The 18411-nt window shown below is 36.9% G+C and overlaps 1 protein-coding gene across 4 annotated transcripts in view; it reads right to left on the reverse strand.

Annotated features, from left to right (window-relative positions):
* mctp1 (multiple C2 and transmembrane domain containing 1) overlaps positions 1-18411 on the reverse strand; it is a 155031-nt gene that overhangs the window by 87274 nt on the left and 49346 nt on the right. For all 4 annotated transcript variants that reach the window (XM_023343778.1, XM_023343779.1, XM_023343781.1 and 1 more), the window contains one exon: positions 17565-17685. In XM_023343778.1, coding sequence (XP_023199546.1) covers positions 17565-17685 — 121 coding nt within the window. The remainder of the gene's footprint in view (positions 1-17564; positions 17686-18411) is intronic.

Raw genomic sequence — 18411 nt, forward strand, 5'->3', positions numbered from 1 at the left:
GAGGCTCTGCATCCCACAGTGCCAGCTTTATGGGGCCATAACGCACACAGGCTAAAGAGTATGAAATGGAAAAGGCTCTCGGTGTAGGAGGGTGATGGCTGAAAACGAGTGAGTGGGTCCAGCAAGGAGAAGAAGAGGAAAAGGAAGCACAAACCTGGAAAACAACCACAGCTATCCACTTATGTCAGATTATTTTTCAAAGTTTCAGGCATTCACACCATTGGGGAAACTCAAATGAATACTTCACTCACTTTCCTAAGAAATGGGTGAATGTCTTACCACCTGAGGGCTGCTGGATTGATGAGACAGATATTGTAAGCTCAATAATCTCTACAGAAATGAACAATGATTGACTAAAGTGTTTAATGGATTAGAACACCATGGGCTTTTGTTCACTTTTGAGCCATGAAAGCATGAAATAGAAGTTCATGCTTGAGGCAAGACTGGGTACAAAATGCACATATGTCACTGTCAGGTTCAAAAACCTAAAACATTAAAACATCACACAAATAGGAGAAAGACAAGAGAGTTTAGATTTACTTGCAAGGAGAACGGACAGGAGCGTGCTTCAGTTACAATCTCCCACCGTACTACAGCACGTTCTGCCGCACGTTCTACCTCACCCTTTCTTTTTATTTCCTTAGGGCAGTCCCATGTTACTGTACATAGCTTATTCAGTTATCTTGAGTTAATTACATAGCGTTGCTGTTTCTTCTGTTCTCTTGAGTCACAGGCATGTTGCACCTACAGGCTGACGTAGTGCAGAGTTCAGTTCCTGTTTGTTTCCTTCTGTAGCTACAATGCAGGGACTGATGAACTCAGAACAATGGGAACTGTTGCACAACAAAACAACTTCACACAACAAACATAATAAATACTAAATATTTCTAACAGTCACTCACCCAGTAAACTTGCAGGAGTAATTGTTGTACATATAGAGGTTAGAGGAAATGGTTTTCAGTCATGAGTTAGAGAGCCGAATAGATTTCATAACTGTGATTTAATAAAAAATTAAAATGGTTTAAGTAGATTTAAGGGGATTTAATAGTGTATATACTGGTGTAGCATTTTAGTTTGACTAATACAAGGTTACAAATACCCTGAATGTTTTAGGACCTATTTAAAAAAATCTGTAGAGATATTCAGAAATTCAGCATAGTTTCTTGAAGCTACTTCCACTAGAAACCCCACTTATCATCCCAGAAAAGAATATTAATGTATAAATATATGTGTAAAGTATGTACATTACAGGTTAAAAAAATAAACTTTGCCTTAAAGATATGTCTCCAGACATGTTTACTAGAGATGCACTGAAAGATTGGTTGGTAAGCTGTTACCATTCTCATGTTTCTTTGCACCTCGTCACTTAATTTCACCCAAAGACACCTTGAATAGTTCAATTGAAAAAACAACAAATTCCCACTAAGAGACAAGTGTTAACTACTCCTCCAAATAATTGTAATTTCAGCTGTGCATTTGTTAAACACAAAACTGTGCTTTTCTGGCATGATTTAAACTTTGATCTAAAGATTTTGCCTAGAATCCCAGATCCAGAATAGTTTCACATCAGGTCCTTCATTTTGCATGACTGCTATTGAAACCAAGCAGGAACCAGTGTGACAGTAGCTGGGAATAAAAATAAATCTGCTTATGAGAGCACACAGCAGAGGACACAGCAGGTAATTTTGCCATGGGTGTGGTACAACACACATCTGAAAGCGAATGGTAGACCTCTTTTTTGTGAGTGGCTTTCTGTCTTTGCAACAGCAGCAGAGAACATAATCAACCCCACATTTATCTCTTCTGAACACCTAATGGGCAACGACCGTAAAATCTGCTCTCTGTGTGTATTTGCTGGTAAACCTGACTGCCATTCCAGACACCTGAGCCCCAAAGATGATAAAACGGTGCTGGGTGTTCCCTGCTCGAACAGGGATCAAAATTTACACAAACAGAACAAAAACCCTTTCATATTGATAATTTTCTTTTACAAAAGTATCCCCACCTAAATAATGCAGTGTGATGGTTTTACAGACATGAATGTGCAGTCTTAAAATTTAGCATGAACAAGTAGCCCAGAGCAAATATTCAAATGTAATGACATGGTTCACTCACTTCTGGTTTCATTATGAGACCAGTAAGTCACGATCTTGTCCACATGATACTGTTACCTATAGGGTTTGTTTCGATAACATTGTTATGTAGCTGTAGCTAAACCAATATATGAGCACTCCACCACTGATGTGCTCATATATTTTGACAATGTAAACTAAATTAAGAGTGGATTCTTGCTGTGGAAATAATCACTAGTGATTTTTCTTTCTTCCTGACTCGCTCAGTTAGTTTCACTGTTGTTCCTCAGGCAGAGAAAAACATTTGCTATACTTCTATGCACACTCTTACCACCACCCAATGAACACCAGAGATGATATTTTAATGCTAAAGCTATACATAGACATGATTTGTGTCTAAGTTTAGACCAAATAAAACATAAGTCTAAGCTTGGACTTGAAATTGAAAATTTGTCAGAGACAAAGATCAAGTTTGCTTCAATAAGAAGAAATGCAAGAAAAATGCAAGAAAAAAAAGTAATTTCCCAGGAGAATTATAACATAAAGCACCACTGTTAGCAACACAGCGAGGCAAATGAGAAACAGAGTTTAACTTGTACAAAAAAAATAACAAAGACATCACAAACATAACAAAGACCTGAGTAATACATATTGAAAGTTCCTCTGGTTGAATAATTAAGAGATTGACTAGTAATTGAATGTTCCTGAGCTAACACTGACTTAAGTCACTTCTTTTGTTTACTAGCCATTCTTCGATAAAATGGGTTTAAATGAAACCTCTTAAGAATTACGTATGTACCAAATACTTAAAAGACAATTTAATAATTTTAAGGCATTTTTATAATAACTAAGGTTACATAATTGTGCTATACAAGCATAATCGAGTGCTTTTATAGCACTTCACTGTGATATAAATCTTGGTATTATGTGATTTCTGTCCTTGTAAATAACATAATACCACCCCTTTAAAATTATAACCTTAAGACAAATATACTGTGACATAAAAAATTATTTAAGTATTAGAAATTTCTTCTGTTTTTGATGGCTGGGGCCCCACTGACCAATTAATAAGTTTGTAGTTGGGGAAGTTTGGATAAATATTCTTCCCTTAAAACTAGAGATGCTCAGATCAGGTTTTTTTTGCTGCAGATTCCATCCATGAGGCCAATCTCTGCCGATCACTAATAACTGCCGATCGCCTGGAATGGCTGTTAACTTTTCACTTTAGGTATAAATGACACTGGTTATCTGGCAAGATGGAAAAATTATCTGGCAATAAATTCACCTAATTTAGACATAATAGACATATTTTAATCTAAAATCTTTTTTTAAAACTACATGTTGCAGCTTTAAGCAGACATTCGGTGTGAGAGTTCACTGTCTGGTGGAGCCTGAGTGGCGCTACGTCTGTGAAATATTGTTTACCTGTAGAGCGAGAGCAGAACCAGCGTCTTACACCGGGAGCTCGAAGAGTTCAATTATTTTTCGGGTTATTTGTTTAGCTTTCTGACCGTGATGCTAATCCGGCCAGATGGCGTTACCTGCTGTCTGGCTGCTCCGGATGTCCCTTTTCCTGCATTGAGCCTTGATGTAGCCAAACTCCGTCAAGTGCTTGTTTTTTAAATGTCATATTAGATTCGTTGTGTTGATGCATTTTGATGTGCTTCACCCCCGAGGTAATTTTCCGCCGCAACACGCAAACGTCTCCATTCACTCTCAGAGCATTACTCTTTGCACGTCAGCTTCCGCTTTGGGGGAAAAGCGGCTCGATCGTTTCCAATCTATTGAACGTGGCACTTTACACTCGGTATTTGCAGGGCATTAATTGTTGTCCAAGGTGACAATTTACATCGATCCTAAGCCCCAACAAGTAAGCTGGAGAAAGGTTTTAAGATGTTCGCCTCGTTATACGTTCACAGATACAAAGGTGAGTTTTACTTTCTTTAAACTTTGTGGCTAACATTAGCTTTAGCTTATACTAGTAGGCAATATTCTCAGTTTTCTTGTAAAAATGTGCTATTTACGTATCTAAACATTTTTCATCATTCATTAACGGACAATGTTTTTACCTTACGTTCAAGTATATTACCTGTGTTTATTGTCGTTAGTGTCAGAGACCAAGTAACAGGGATTTTACAATTCAGGCTTTTTGCTTCTGAAGCCTGAGGAACAACAAGCCCATAGCTTAACAGTAGAGCAGCTCTGGTGTCGGAGTTATAGTTCAGCTGACTGTTCAGGTTCAAAGTTGTTGCTTTTAGAAAAATATGGCCGTGTTATTTCATTTTATTAGTTTTGCATGCTTCTTGTGAAGCAGCACGGTGTTTACAGCAGTGTGTACAGGCGGATCGGCTGTCTGGCTCTGGTCTGCTTTCTCGTTCCCATAAAGTCTCTTCCAGGCTGAGTACAAAAGTGATTCCATGGAAATAACACAGGAGGCTCCTTTACCTTCTTCTTTAGGCTGAAGAAGCTGATCCGGAGTGAAGTGAAGGCTGCAAACTTTGCTGTGCAGCGTTAGCTTTAACTGGTAAGCCACCGTCTTGTTAATTCAGGATCGCTTGGAAATCCATGAAAACTTAAAAGCCCATTATATTAGGAATACAAAAAGTGCACAGTATTGTTTTATTTGAGTCTGAAATACGACTTTGTCTTTTCTAGCTGTCATGGTAACTCAAAGCGGAAAAAAGAGAGCCGCATTTAGGCATGCGGTTGTGACGTCACCGCGGCAGGCGCAAAGAGCCCAACCTTGTTGCCATGCGCTTGCGCAGTCTGAAGGACCGAGGAGATGAGCTACACAGCAGGCTGTGACAACAAGAGGCAGTGATCCGCGATCGACACACCAATACTGAAAACATGAAACCATCATGAGACAAAAGCATTTCAAACAGATTGGCAGATTTACAACATGGATGTGCAGCCAGGATGTCTGCAGCAACTGTGCGATGCTATCAAGTCAATATGAAACAAAATGCCTATAAAATATTTCCAACAGCATCTTAAATCAATTCAACAAAGAATTAAAACAAAATGGGGTGTTACTCAGTATTAGCAAGGTTCTACTAAATATAAAATCCTACCCTACGTTTTTTTTATTTCTAAGCATGAACGGGGTATGACTGTTCCTAATGGTTAAAACTAAAGCTTTCAAATTCCATTTCTGCTCTATTTAGTTGAAACTGGCACTGGTAGTGTCAGCATCTTGTTTTATGCATTTGGCAGTGAAATCAGCTTCTGCAACATTTACTCGCTAAAACATTTCCCTTTTCCTCTCAAAGCCCCTTGCTTGTAAAACAACTCAACTGGTTCGTCATCTCCCTTCAGAAATGTGGGAGAACAGATGAAAGCTCTGTTATTGCTAGCTCTGTCTGAAGTGTTATGTATTCTTGCATAATTAACCTGGATTTTTGCTCATTCCCAGAACTGCCACAGCATTTAAATGAAAGAATTAGACTTTCAAGTTTCAACTCACTCTTGCAATGAAAGCTTCACATTAGATGAAGGGTTTTGATTTTACCATAAGCTTTTAGCTGTACTTGGCTTTGCGGGATTCTGCGGGAAGTTGTTAGATAGAGTTCTCATTGAAATCTCACAAGGCATTAATGATTAATTATGTTTGAATCGAGGAACAAACTTGCAATGTTTAGCAAAAATAAGTGCACTTGGGGCAAAGGTGGCTAAAACTACAACTGAAACCCAAAACCCCCAAAACAATCTTGCATATCATATTCTCCTCTTCATTAATTAAAAACATGTAAAGGTATAATTGCCCAATTGCTATATGAATGTAGCAGCATCTGAGATGCATTATTTTTATTTTTGCTGTGCTGATGTTGAAAGTTGTATTTTTTTTTTTTTTTTTGCAGAATAAGAGTCGTTCTTAGCTAAATGCAATCTAAAAATTCAAAAAGATAGTTTTTTCTAAGTTGGCCTGGAAAAAAAATCTAATTGTAGTTTCAGTTGTGTTTGCATAGTATTTAGTATTTGATAGCCTGTGAATTAAAGATACACAGAGTTTGTATTCCACTATTGTGACTGAACTGGACATGTGTTATATTGCTAAGTGAAATGTGGAAATGCAGCTAAATCACACAGATATGATAACTGTTTGTGTGATATGTTCCCCTGTAGGTACAGAGGCGTGTAGTGTATGTTCCCCCTTACAGAGTTCTAATATTTTTGCATTTTTGTCATAGTTAGATGTTTATAATCATCAAACAAATTGACCTCAACACGTTGACAATTGTTTTTGAGAAGAGGCGTCCACCTGCAGCAGGTAAAGCTGTGCCACAATTTAAAAAAATGTTCTAACATAGTTTTGGCGAAACCTTCTATTAACAGACTTATAAAATATGCTAATTTGTGACTGCGGGGCGAAACATGATCTCATGTCAGTGTTCCTTTATAACACTAATGAGTGAAACAGTTAAATATTTAACTTCCCTATTTTCATCATCAATCTGGACTATTCATTCCCTATTAATGAGCAATAGTTCTTTACGAGCAAAGGCCAGAAAAAAAGTGTCTAAATTATTTATTAATAATGTATTAGCAGGCAATTACATTTCATTCTAAAATGATCTAAAAATACCTGTGGATAAAATGTTACCTTATTGTGTTTTGGAAGGGAATATGGATATTATATAAACATAACCAACATTTGGAATTAAATATATAAGTTAATAAATAAATAGTAAATAGATAAGTAAACTTTATTTCGTACATGGCCAGGAAATAGTATTTTTTCTCCTACACTTACATTCTTAAGATTATAAAAAATATTGTATTATAATATTAAACCACTACCAAACAATGTAATATTTGTCCTTTATTATTCTGATTCCACTGTTTTAATAGTGACTCTGTGGCGGTGGGTAAAGATTTGTGTTCCCAGGTCAAAACAGCAGTTCTGCTGAAGGCAAACCTTCTCTGCATCAGGGGACATAATCCATGTAAATAACCCAGGTATCCGACCCAAAGCCAAAACGCACACAGAAAAACAGCCTAGGTAATGAAAGGTTTCCAATAGGTTGCGATCCACAGAAAAACATTCAGGAAGACGATGCTTAGCAGCAGAGGTAGGACCTACCAGAACCAGGACTGGTTCATGTGTAAAACCACATGATGTAAACATGAGAATGTCACCGACCACCCCAAGCACAGTGGTTTCAGTAGAATGCATGTTTCTAAATCCTGAATTTTAAAAAAAATGCTAAAACAAAATCTGTCTCCAAAAAGAAATAAAATGTATAGTCTGGTCAAAGGTAAAACCATAAAGATTATTTAAAAAAACTTGACCATCTTTTGCATGAACTAAACATCGGAGGTCTGAAAGAAGCAGACATTACGTTTGCGTCATTAGAAATAATTTCAAAATAAAACAAACTTGATAAAATTTTAAAATGAAGAAACTGCAAGATGTGTCTGTTTCACAGTGAATATATAAAATTACCAAAATTAATACCATGTGTAAGATTTAAAATTTTATCTCATGCAATAATTTAAATTCTATAACTCAAACGAGTGGACTACAAGTGGCTATGATTTACCTCACCTCTGACCTTAAGTAAACCTATTTACCTATCACTAGCTGTTCAATAACAACTGTAGGAGGACCTACACCAACATATTACCTGTCAAAATATCTTATTAAGAACCACAATATGGACGAGGCTGACTGGCACTTGTCAGTGAAGAGAGCACCAGAGATGTAAAGATCCACATAAAACCTTCAGTCATGCTTGAGTTGCACTTAAGGACAGATTCACACGTGTGTGTGTGTGTGTGTGTGTGTGTGCGTTTATGTGTGTGAGAAAGAGAAAATGAGAAAGAGAGAGATAGTGAGAGAAAGTTCCAGCGCTTCATGTAGTGTCAGGACTGATGAATGGCTGCAGCTCTAGGGTTTCCCATTACCCAGAATGCAGTCTGGTGTAAACGATGTTTTGTGTACGGGAGTCAGGACCAAAACACTCTACCGCAAGATGCTGGCATCTTACCTGAACACCTGCCTCAGAGATAGAGTAATTACAGGCTCCGTGATGAAGATAATCAAATTTCCCCCAAAATTAACCTTTAACACAATGTAACAAGATTGTGATTAAAACCAGAGTTGGAAGATGCAATCACATATTAGATTCAGCTTTCTGCAGCTCGACAGAACATAAAGATAATGCAAAGCATGTATAAAAAAAAATTACACAAAAGGTTAAGTAGAAAAAGGGGATGATTAATGCCAAAACCAAAGCTAAGGGATACTTGTTCTCTGATCTTTCCTTAATTTTAGGCAAATACCATTCTGGACACCCAATCTACAGCAATTCAGTCTTCAACAATGAGCATCAAGGAGTGCAGTTTGTTCATAAAATTTTTACAGCACAACGTTTGAAAAATTTGAATTTGCACAGTCACAAAATCAGAACACATTATTTTTAAAAGCCTTGGCTCAGACAAAAATACATCAAACTCTGCCTTTCACGCATTTGAGTGGATAAATGCTTATTCAGTTAATAAAAACACAAGAACTCAATAAGGAATATATGGTAAACTAGAACTCTGCACAATTAAAAGCACAGAGATGCGTTAGTCATGGACTTGCAATCATTTTGACTACAGATGCAATCCAGCAAAACAATGGTGTTTGTGAATCCGTATGCATCCGTCTAATACTGTTAACTTTAGCTTGTAAAAATCGCTTATTGAAGCCAATTAATTACAGCTTTCCATACATCTCAAAACTTCTTTTGAGGTGTATGGCCTATTATTTTTGCAGAGAATGAAGTTGTACAACATTATCAGAAGGGGAAAGTATATGCCATGTGTAAAGAGTTTGGTCACGTATCTTTAATGTGTAAGCAACACCAAAAGAAAACACAAAACACCCGGCATAATCAAAATGTTTTTCTTTTGATTTGAGGCCAGAATAAAGTCATCTTGTTTTGAATGCAACATCTTTCATAGTTTAATACAAAGTAGTTATTTGTGCTGTTTTAAAAACTTAGCAAAAGTATTCACACCCCTTGAATGTTTCCATAGTAATGGCACACTACCAACTTCAGTTTATCGTGTTGGAAAAAATTCCAACACGATAAACTATCACCTTTAACACAAAGTAGTACATAATTTTAAAGGGGAAGGAAAATACCGGCTTTCAAATATTTTACAATAAAACATCGGAAAGTAGCATATACATTCTAGTAATATATGCAATGACAAGACTCAGTCAAGATGTGATTCACATTTGGCCTGGGTTGTGTCATTTTCACACAGGAGTATGCTTTGCTCTAAGTTGCTCCATTGTAGCTCTGGCAGTAACTGAAAGGCTAACGTATGCTTATACATAAAGTGTGAAGTCTTTTTAACTCTGTCAGGTTCTCAAAAAAAGATTACACTGTATCAAACTCCATTAGCTGACAAGCTTTACTGTCCATGTTCAGGAGAAGCATTCCCATAGTACAGTGCTGCTAACACCGTATTGTACAAAGGGAAGTGTGTGCTTTGAGTGCTGCTCTTGCATACAAATCAGATTTGAGGAGTGCTTGAGTATAAGTTGTTCTGTCAATAGGTTTGCCCTGCTGAGCTCTTCAGCTTCTCCAGAACCACCACATCTCATGGCTGCTGCTCTAATGAGTCCCATCTTTACTTAACATTACAGTTAAACACTCTTTGTGGTGTTTATTGATGACTTGCACAGTGCTTCCTTAGATATTCACAGCTTGGGAGTTTGTTTCAATAACATAATACTTCTGTAAACTAAGCCGCTATATTCTTTTCTGAAAGTAAAGTGCAAACAGATGCATCCTATCTCTTTATCAAGATGCTTTTTATTTTGTTTCGATGCAAAAACTTAACGGAACATGGTACGAATTCACAAGACACTTATTAGATTTACTAGGTAAAAATATGTGAAAACCATGTGCATTTTTCTTTCCATTTCAATAATGTCCTACTTCATGTTGGTCTATCACATAAGATTCCAATAAAAATCAATATAAGTTTGTAGCTGAAACTTGACAAAATGGAAAGGCCAAAGGGATTTGAACATTTTATAAGGCACTTTATATAGACCCACTTAACCCCATTGCTTGGATTTTATTTCACATTTTTCACTGGTACCGTCTCCAAGACAGAGAACTGTCAGGAAAAATGGCAAAGAGGCAGTGATGCAGAACATTTGCAGAAGCAGACACTACCATCTTGAGCATTTATGCATTGTATCCAGACATCTGACTTCATAAAATCGCCTGAGCGAAGCTGATTCATTATTAAGCACCTCAAAGTTTTAAAAATGGGAACACTTAAGTCTTGTTTTGGGTTGTCAGCTGTTTTACAGGTACAAGCAGGATGACTTCTATGAGAAAATGGTCGAGACCTGAGGTTTACATTCTCAGCCACCCACACATATACACAAATGAACAGCAAGAATGAAAACTGAAAAACTAGTGACAAGCTTCATCATGTGGTGTTTTACTGAAAACGTGGGCCACACAGAGGGTAATCTGTTTTCATCCAGGGCATGACAGCTAAGAAGGGGTTAGGGCTCTGGGGAAACGAGAGGATATTGCTGATAAGGCATTTTAAAGGAGATGCCTGACAGCTAGTATTGGCTACAGCACCAAACACGACAAATATGAGTCACTCACTCGCTGTTCATGTTTTTCTCTAGATAAAAGGCTACAACTATAATATTCCTCCTGCTACAATTTATCTACTCCGTTTCATGACTCAAGGCAATTTTATGAGATCTAGACGTAAATTTAAAAAGGCAGAGAATGACAGGAAACAACCCGAGGATAGACAGTTTTGGATTGATCTTTCCTATTTCTTGTCATTCAATTACATTCATAATCATTTGAAAAATGTTTAAAATGTTGGTTATTAAGGAATGCAAACGACAAACAGTAAAATAACGAAGCTAATGGCAAAAGGCTTATAATCTTGGGATACTGCAAAATGCATGTTACAGTGATATAAATAAGAAGGGATGAAGGATTTTCTTATGCTCACTTCTTGAGCAGTAGAAAACAGAACATCGCAGGCGGATAATGTATCAGCAGCTTAGACATCTTAAGCACAAGGCTAAGATACAGATATGTGCCTTAATGCTGAAAGCTGATTGCCCCTCCTTATGTTCATCAGATGTACCCAAGTAATTTTACCTATAAAGAATTTCTTTAAATTATTATTTTTTCGTTCCGGAAAAACAAGAAATTTCTTGTTTGTAAATGTATTCAAACCAGTAAATGTATTCAAAATCTGCCTCCTTATTTTACCTCTTTGATTTGCTGTAAAACAGCAAAATAAAATGTTCACGTCCTGACTGTACTACAATCGAAAAGTGTGGTGTGCAAGTATGCGTTATCTAACAAGGGGAAGTTGTTAGCTAGGTTTTGGTCAAGTCGGTCAACTGCTAAGGAGGCAATCAGAAAACTAAGGCGAGGGAGCAGGGCTGTAAACTTGGAATCGTACGGGGGCAAGCTGGATGAAGCAACTACAAAATTGCTTTTAATTGCTGTTGTTCAACCCGTGGATAACCGGATGGATTTTCTTATTTTCTTTCTGCTAAAGGTCTGTCTTTGCTACAGGCCTGGGTCTATCTGTTTCTTTTCTCCATAATAAGCTGTCTCGATGGACTCAGGACAGAACAGGACAGGTGAGCTCTGCACCTCACTGCTCATTATCAGTGATGAAAAATGTACAGGAGAGGGCAGAGCAGCTTTTTTTTGCTGTTGTCATAGTAACTGTAGAAGATGCAAATAAAACTGTCATTAGTTACAATTTACATTGAGTGCAGATATTAATTTAAATAAGGAAAATTTCTTTATGTGTTTTTGCTAACCTGTGATTTGGTTTTGATTTGCCATAAGATATAAAATAATCCTTGGATAATTAAAGCTTAACTTAGGGTTTTAATAGATTGATCTACAAAAAATCCAACTTACTAGGAAGCAACTGACATTCAGGAAGTGACTAAAGAGTGCCATTTTGAAATGGAGGTTTTACATTGTTTTATTATCTTCTGAGAGATCACGGTCTCATTTCTCTGAAACTAGTTTTCAGCTTAAATAAATATAATTTAAAGTCTAACTGTTTACGGGGTATGAAATTTTAGGGAAAACTGAGGGAAACTGATAGGAGAGAATTCCAGAAGATGTCATGTTCTGTGTGTTAATTTGGAGTTTTCGGTGTCTCTGTGTCTCCGTGTTGTCCTGTTCTCCCCTCGATTACTCCCAGGTGTTTCTCGTTCCTTAAGTACCCCGTGTGTATTTAGTGTCACCTGTGTCTCTGCGTCTCTGTTGGGTCCTTGTCTAGTGTGCGCTTAGTCCTTCGTGTTGTCCTTTGGTAACCGGTTGCTACCGGCGTCGAGCCCTGGCTTCCACTCGGCCGTGCTGCCCGGTGTTTGTGGACTGTTTTGGTTTTTGTTCATTAAATCATCATTTCTCACTGCATCCTGGGTCTGCTGCGTCTGCCTCACCACCACCACTTCATGACAGTAGATGTACAAAACTCAACGCAAAATACAATCCAGAAAAAAATCAAAATAAAGATCAGAACACAAACCAAAAAAATTTAATTTTCATCTGCATTATGATGAAAAAAGTCCTTGTCATAACTTATGGCAACAGAGGTTTATGTCTACTTTTATAATGGCGCTTGGGCAGCATGGACAACCGCCCAGGGCATCATCATGTGGGCGGCAGCATGATGAAGTGACTGTATCTACACTGAAATAATATATGCTGGACACCTTTTATGACAAACTGTACTTTCTTTGGCACTTTTTCAGATGGTGGGTAGTAGGGAATTTTCCATAAAAAAAGAAATCTAAACAACGATCTCTATTTTCAGTCAGCAAAATAAAAAAAACTACTAAATATAGCCGTAAATGAATGTTTTTATCTGAAGAAGCAGCCTAATTGACATCTAAGAAGGAAGTTTCAATGAAATGCATAAAAAAATAAACATTTTGGTGCAAGTCAAAAATTCCCTAAAATGAAATATTTTAAAAAACAAACAAAAAATCCCTATTTCCTACCACTAATATCAATGAAACTATTAAAGATGGCCAAAATGGATGACTTTATATTATTCAGCAGCCTAATTTATCTTTAGTAGAGAAGTTTTATTTAAATCTGATGAAAGATACAAATTTGAGGAGCGGTCAAAAAATACTCAATTTTGTCAATCTTTGAATTTTTTTCCGTCTGTCAAATTAGCTTTTGTAGCATTTTTGTGGCCTAATAAATCTTTATTAAACAGTCCCAGACACCTACAAAAAATTGAGCTTGTTAAGCTTTTGGGGCTTGGTTTCAACATATATTTTTTAATATGGTATCCCAAAAATGCCATGTCTGCTCTTAGGGTCAACTTTGAAATTTGTTTTATTTTTCAAAATAACATTTTTTAAAGAAACTTCATTTTTAAAGTAAGCCATTTATACCATGCATTTTCATGTTTTGCAATATGATTTACATCTATTTAAAGAATGTCATTACTAATAAGTGTCAAAATGATTTATTTTTTAAGTAATCAGCTTTCAAAAATCCCATATTTTTCTACTCAAAGGTGGGTTTGTGACAAGGTACATCTACGCCCCAAAATTTCAAAAACTTTTAGACATAATAGACTGAAACATTTCCAGCTCTTTTCTGTTAATACACTTAAAAGAAAAATGCATTTAGCGTACTAAAAATCTAAAGAAAAAAATTTGACTGCCGGTACCTAGTACAATAAAATTCTGAACAAAAATGTTCAGCAAATACATCTTTGCCTCTGTCATAATTGCCCTTTAGCCATTTCCCGAATCAGAAGCTACAATCGGAAGCCAACTTCAGCTTTGATCCAGTCAGTTAGGAACGCCGCCACAGCTAGAAGACTGGACTGACGTTTCCTTCTGTGCAGTCCAGTTCTGTTTAGGATCGTGCAGACGTGCAGGACCCAGCGGATTTATAGTGAATTGTACTCTTTTCACCGTGAGACAGAAACGGAAGATGGATTCCCGTCGATTACCCAGTAGGATTATTCCTTTGCTAAGGACAATGAAGACAGAACCAAATGAAGAACAGAACCGACCTTTGCGACTTTGAGAACAGGAAGATTCTTTAAACACCTTTCTTTCAAACTGGACTAAATATACAAAAGATGTAGAACCTGAAAGAAAAATGACAGAAAGACAGCTGAGACAAAGAGTTCCCAACATGTCCACAGCTAAATCCAACGAGGTTTCTGGAAAAGACAAACATGACAAACAGTTTAAAAAGCCTTTGTAATGTAAAAAAGAACAGAAACCCGTCATACAGGACCTAAAGAGAAAAGAAGTTGCCAAAGACGCTTTAGAGGAGAAAATGTTTTATAAAGAAATGGCTAAGCGGGAGCCAAATGAAGGCTTTCCGTCTATATCAGTGTTTGTACAACACAAGCGTGAGATGAGGCTTTCTGAAAAGGTCCCATCTCAAGAGGATTGTAAGAAGATTGTTTATGACAATCTAGAGGAAATAAAGAGGAAAGAAACTCCCAATTACATTTTTTTGGAGAAAAAGCGTTGTACAGAGAGGGCTAAGCAGCAGTTATGCCAGAAGTTACAAGAGGAACAAGAGAGGGAGAAGAAAGGTGCAATGAAACAGTCTTTGACTGACACATGGGATACTCAAATTAAATATAAAAAGCAGAAAAAGAAAGAAAAGGCTGAAATTGAAAGGCACCAAATGGCTGCCATAATGGAGTCAGATAGACTGCATCAAATTGAGGAAATTGAGATGAGGAGACAGAAGAAAGAGAAAAGCCGGATATTTTTGAGACAGGATGAGACTCAGCCTAACAAAGAAGACCAAAAGAGATCTATTGATGACAGTTTAGAGGATATATTGAAGAAAGAAGCTGCTTATGATGCTCTTTTACAGAAAAAGCTTTGTAACAAGATGGAAAAGGGTGAGTATGCCAAATTGTTACATGAAGTACAGCAGCAAGAGAAAACTCCAAAGCAAAACCCTCTGGCTGATGAATTGGCTGCCAGACATCAATATAAACAGAAAAAGTAGAGGGAAATGGACAGGACTGAAAGGCAAGGGGTGCTTCCTGGATATCGAGCTGAGAAAATTGGAGCCAGGAGACAGAAGGAGCCCCAGCAGAACCTGAAGACACAGGACAATGTTACTGAGCAAGGAAGAGATGTTCAGTATGAATCGGTCGTTCTAGATCATGACAGTGACTGTGACATTCCTGATAAGGACAGAAGTCGTGAAATATGTAAAAAAATAGCGTACGACCAACTGTCACTTATAAAGAAGAAAGAAGATATGAAAAGGACTTTTATGGAGGATAAGTTATTGATAGAATGAAACATCAGGAAGCTGCAGAGCAAAAGCGTAAAAAGCTGCAGCTACCAAGTCTCTGACTGATTTGTGGGATTCCCAGATAAAACAACATAAACAGCAGGAGAAAAAGGAACTTCGTGAGATTGAAAGAAAAGACATGCTGTCCTTAATTGAATTGGAAAGAGTGTGTGGAGGTGAAAGTAGTAAAAGAATCAACCTTGAGAAACGCAAACAGCCTGTTTATAACGAAGTTCAGGAGACTCTGCCAGCAGCAAGACCAAGGAGAAGTTGCTCCAAGTCCTGTGTGGGAAGAACGATGTATTCTGCCGACAAACATGATGACAGAAAAACCAGCAATGTTTGCAGACCTTTACTGAGTCGTCAGAAAGTTAGCAATACCAAGCCTGTCAGACTTCCCTCACTGAACTCCAACTCTGTGCACCTCCCTGAGAATTGCCAACAGAGTTAACAGAGTTTTACAAAAAAATTGTCAAACTCTCATCCATTCCCATACTCAAATGAATAACTGTTTCTCAGCTGGCCAGGGAATGCGATGGGATTCCCCTCGAGGCGCTAACCCAAGTGGCTGAGGAGAGGGAAGTCTGGGCCTCCATACTTAGGCTGCCGCCCCCACGACCCGACAAGCAGAAGAAAATGGATGGATGGATGGATGGCTCTTCAAACCAGTCGTTCCTTTTCTCTTCTGCCTGTCTGTGAAAACAGAGGCTTTCACTTATCGTTTACATAACATCTTTGTAAGATTGTCCGTTAGCTATGTCAGACATATGAGGCCTTACCTTTGAAGGTAGCATATAGGGTATTAGTAAGTTTAAGTAATTGTAAGTCATTTTAACAAAACGTTTTCTCTGGGTGCTCCAGTTTCCCTACAAAAACGATAGATAGATGGATAGATAGATAGATATTGTCTGACAGACAGTTACATATTGTCTGTAATTTTGTCCATTAGTTAAATAATTCAACTTTAAACATAAGTTCTCTCCGAGTCTACTACATAGGTTAGCTAGCTATAAATAGATAGGTCTATCAATAGGTAGGCAGGTAGATAGAGCTATCAGTAACACTTTATTTGATGGGCTGTGCATAAGACTGACATGACATGTTTCAGCTTAATGACTAGTTTTCACTAGTCATTAAACTGAACTTCTACCTTGATAATAAACTGGTTTTAGGTTTATTAATTCTATGTATTTAGGAAAATGTTCTTCTAATGACTTTAGATGCATAGTTTTAGGTAGATTTTATTTTAATTTCTGTTAGAGCAGACCCCACAAGGACTATGTCACTCCACAGCTGCTTATGTCTCATTAATGTTGGCAGGTAAAATGTGGTCTTGAGATTCTGTTTCAAACTGAGTTTATACACCTCTGGAAAAAATTTAAAGTTTCTCTGATTTTACTCTTTATAGGTATATGTTTGAGTAAAATGAATATTATTTATTCTATGAATTACTGACAACATATTTCTTTATTTTGTTTGTGAATGTATGTAAATAAGCAGTTAGATTTAGAAAACTGCACCAGCAAATATCTTTTCATGGGTCTTAGCCTTATTGGGGGCTAAGCACCCCTAAAAGTCAGATAGATCCTAGAATCGCCCCTGGTGTTTAACAACAAAAATAAGCCAAAAACATTTTTTTTGGTGGTGTCAGATAATTAGCACAGCAAAGTTTCTTTGTTTCTGTGGGCTACTTCTACTGCCTGGACTCACCAGGCAATACGTTCATTGAACATGATTGAACGTTCATCACGTTCATAAATCACGTGACGGACCGTGGACCCGTCACGTGATTTATGATAGCATATAATATTACATTGTCTGAAGACCAAACTTAATCAATAAAAAGTGACAAACTTCTTTTCTTATTTTGATACAGAGAAACTTAGAGGACTCATTTCAGCTTAAGGATAGAAAAGTTTTTGTAGCCTTAGTTGTTTAGATTATGTTTAGATTTTTTGACAATAGATAAAGTCCACAAACGTATCTTTTTTTAACATAAAACTGTATGTGTTTCTTTATTTTGTGGGGATATTACCATTATGCTGTTTGTAACACTGACAAGAGACAATGGTAGAGTCACTGTCCTTTGGCCAGATGACAAGATTTGAGAAAGATATTCACAATGTCCTTCTAAATTAACATCAATTCACAAACTGAGCAGATCTCCTACCTGTCCGGTCACGAATGGCGAGATTTTTCCCTTTCTTCAAGACAATATCCAATTGGTACATGGCTGGACAAGGCAGATGAGGCTGAGACTCTGCATTACTAGGTCCAACAATGTTGATGCCCTGTAAACACAAGAAGTCCAAGTTATACAAATACTTCAGTGCTTTTTAGGACTTTTATTACAAAAATAATATTCAAGTAAATATAAGTTTCATCAAAATATTACTTCTTTGCTAGTCCATTGCCATTTTCAATGCACTTATTCCATTAACATTGCACAGAGGCCAGTTTAAACCAACTTTTCTTGATGAAACCCAATTGACCTCAGTCAAAGCAATCCCCTAATCCTATATCCATCCAGGGCTATACGTTCTGGATGATAAGAATTTATAGCAGTTAATTTTTGACATAGAAATGTGTTAGCAAAATAACTATAATCTGGTTGTTTTAACCAAACAGTTTTAGTAATCCAAACTTGTTTTAGTAATCCAAATGTTTACATTTATTATGGCTCTTAAAAAGCTAAAAAAGATTTTTTTTTAATCCCTGTAACCTTTTCAAAACTGTTAATACCAAATAAGTTATTTGAAGACAAAATAAAACATTTTTAATTGTCTCAAAATAACAAAAAATGCCAACTTACAGTTGAGCATTATTCAAGGAGAAACTCATTTGGCACTTTGATTTCTCTTCCTGTCTTGAAGCTTCAAATAGGACATTTTCCATATTAGTTCTACAATCTGCAAGTGCAAAGTATCTCCATGCATTGAAAAAAATTATACTTGCAAATTACATATTATGTGCTCCCTGATATTTACTGGGAACTGCTGAGTGCATGCAAGTTCTTG

The sequence above is a fragment of the Xiphophorus maculatus genome, chromosome 12 (genome assembly GCF_002775205.1).
Source record: "Xiphophorus maculatus strain JP 163 A chromosome 12, X_maculatus-5.0-male, whole genome shotgun sequence".
Taxonomy (NCBI): Eukaryota; Metazoa; Chordata; class Actinopteri; order Cyprinodontiformes; family Poeciliidae; genus Xiphophorus; species Xiphophorus maculatus.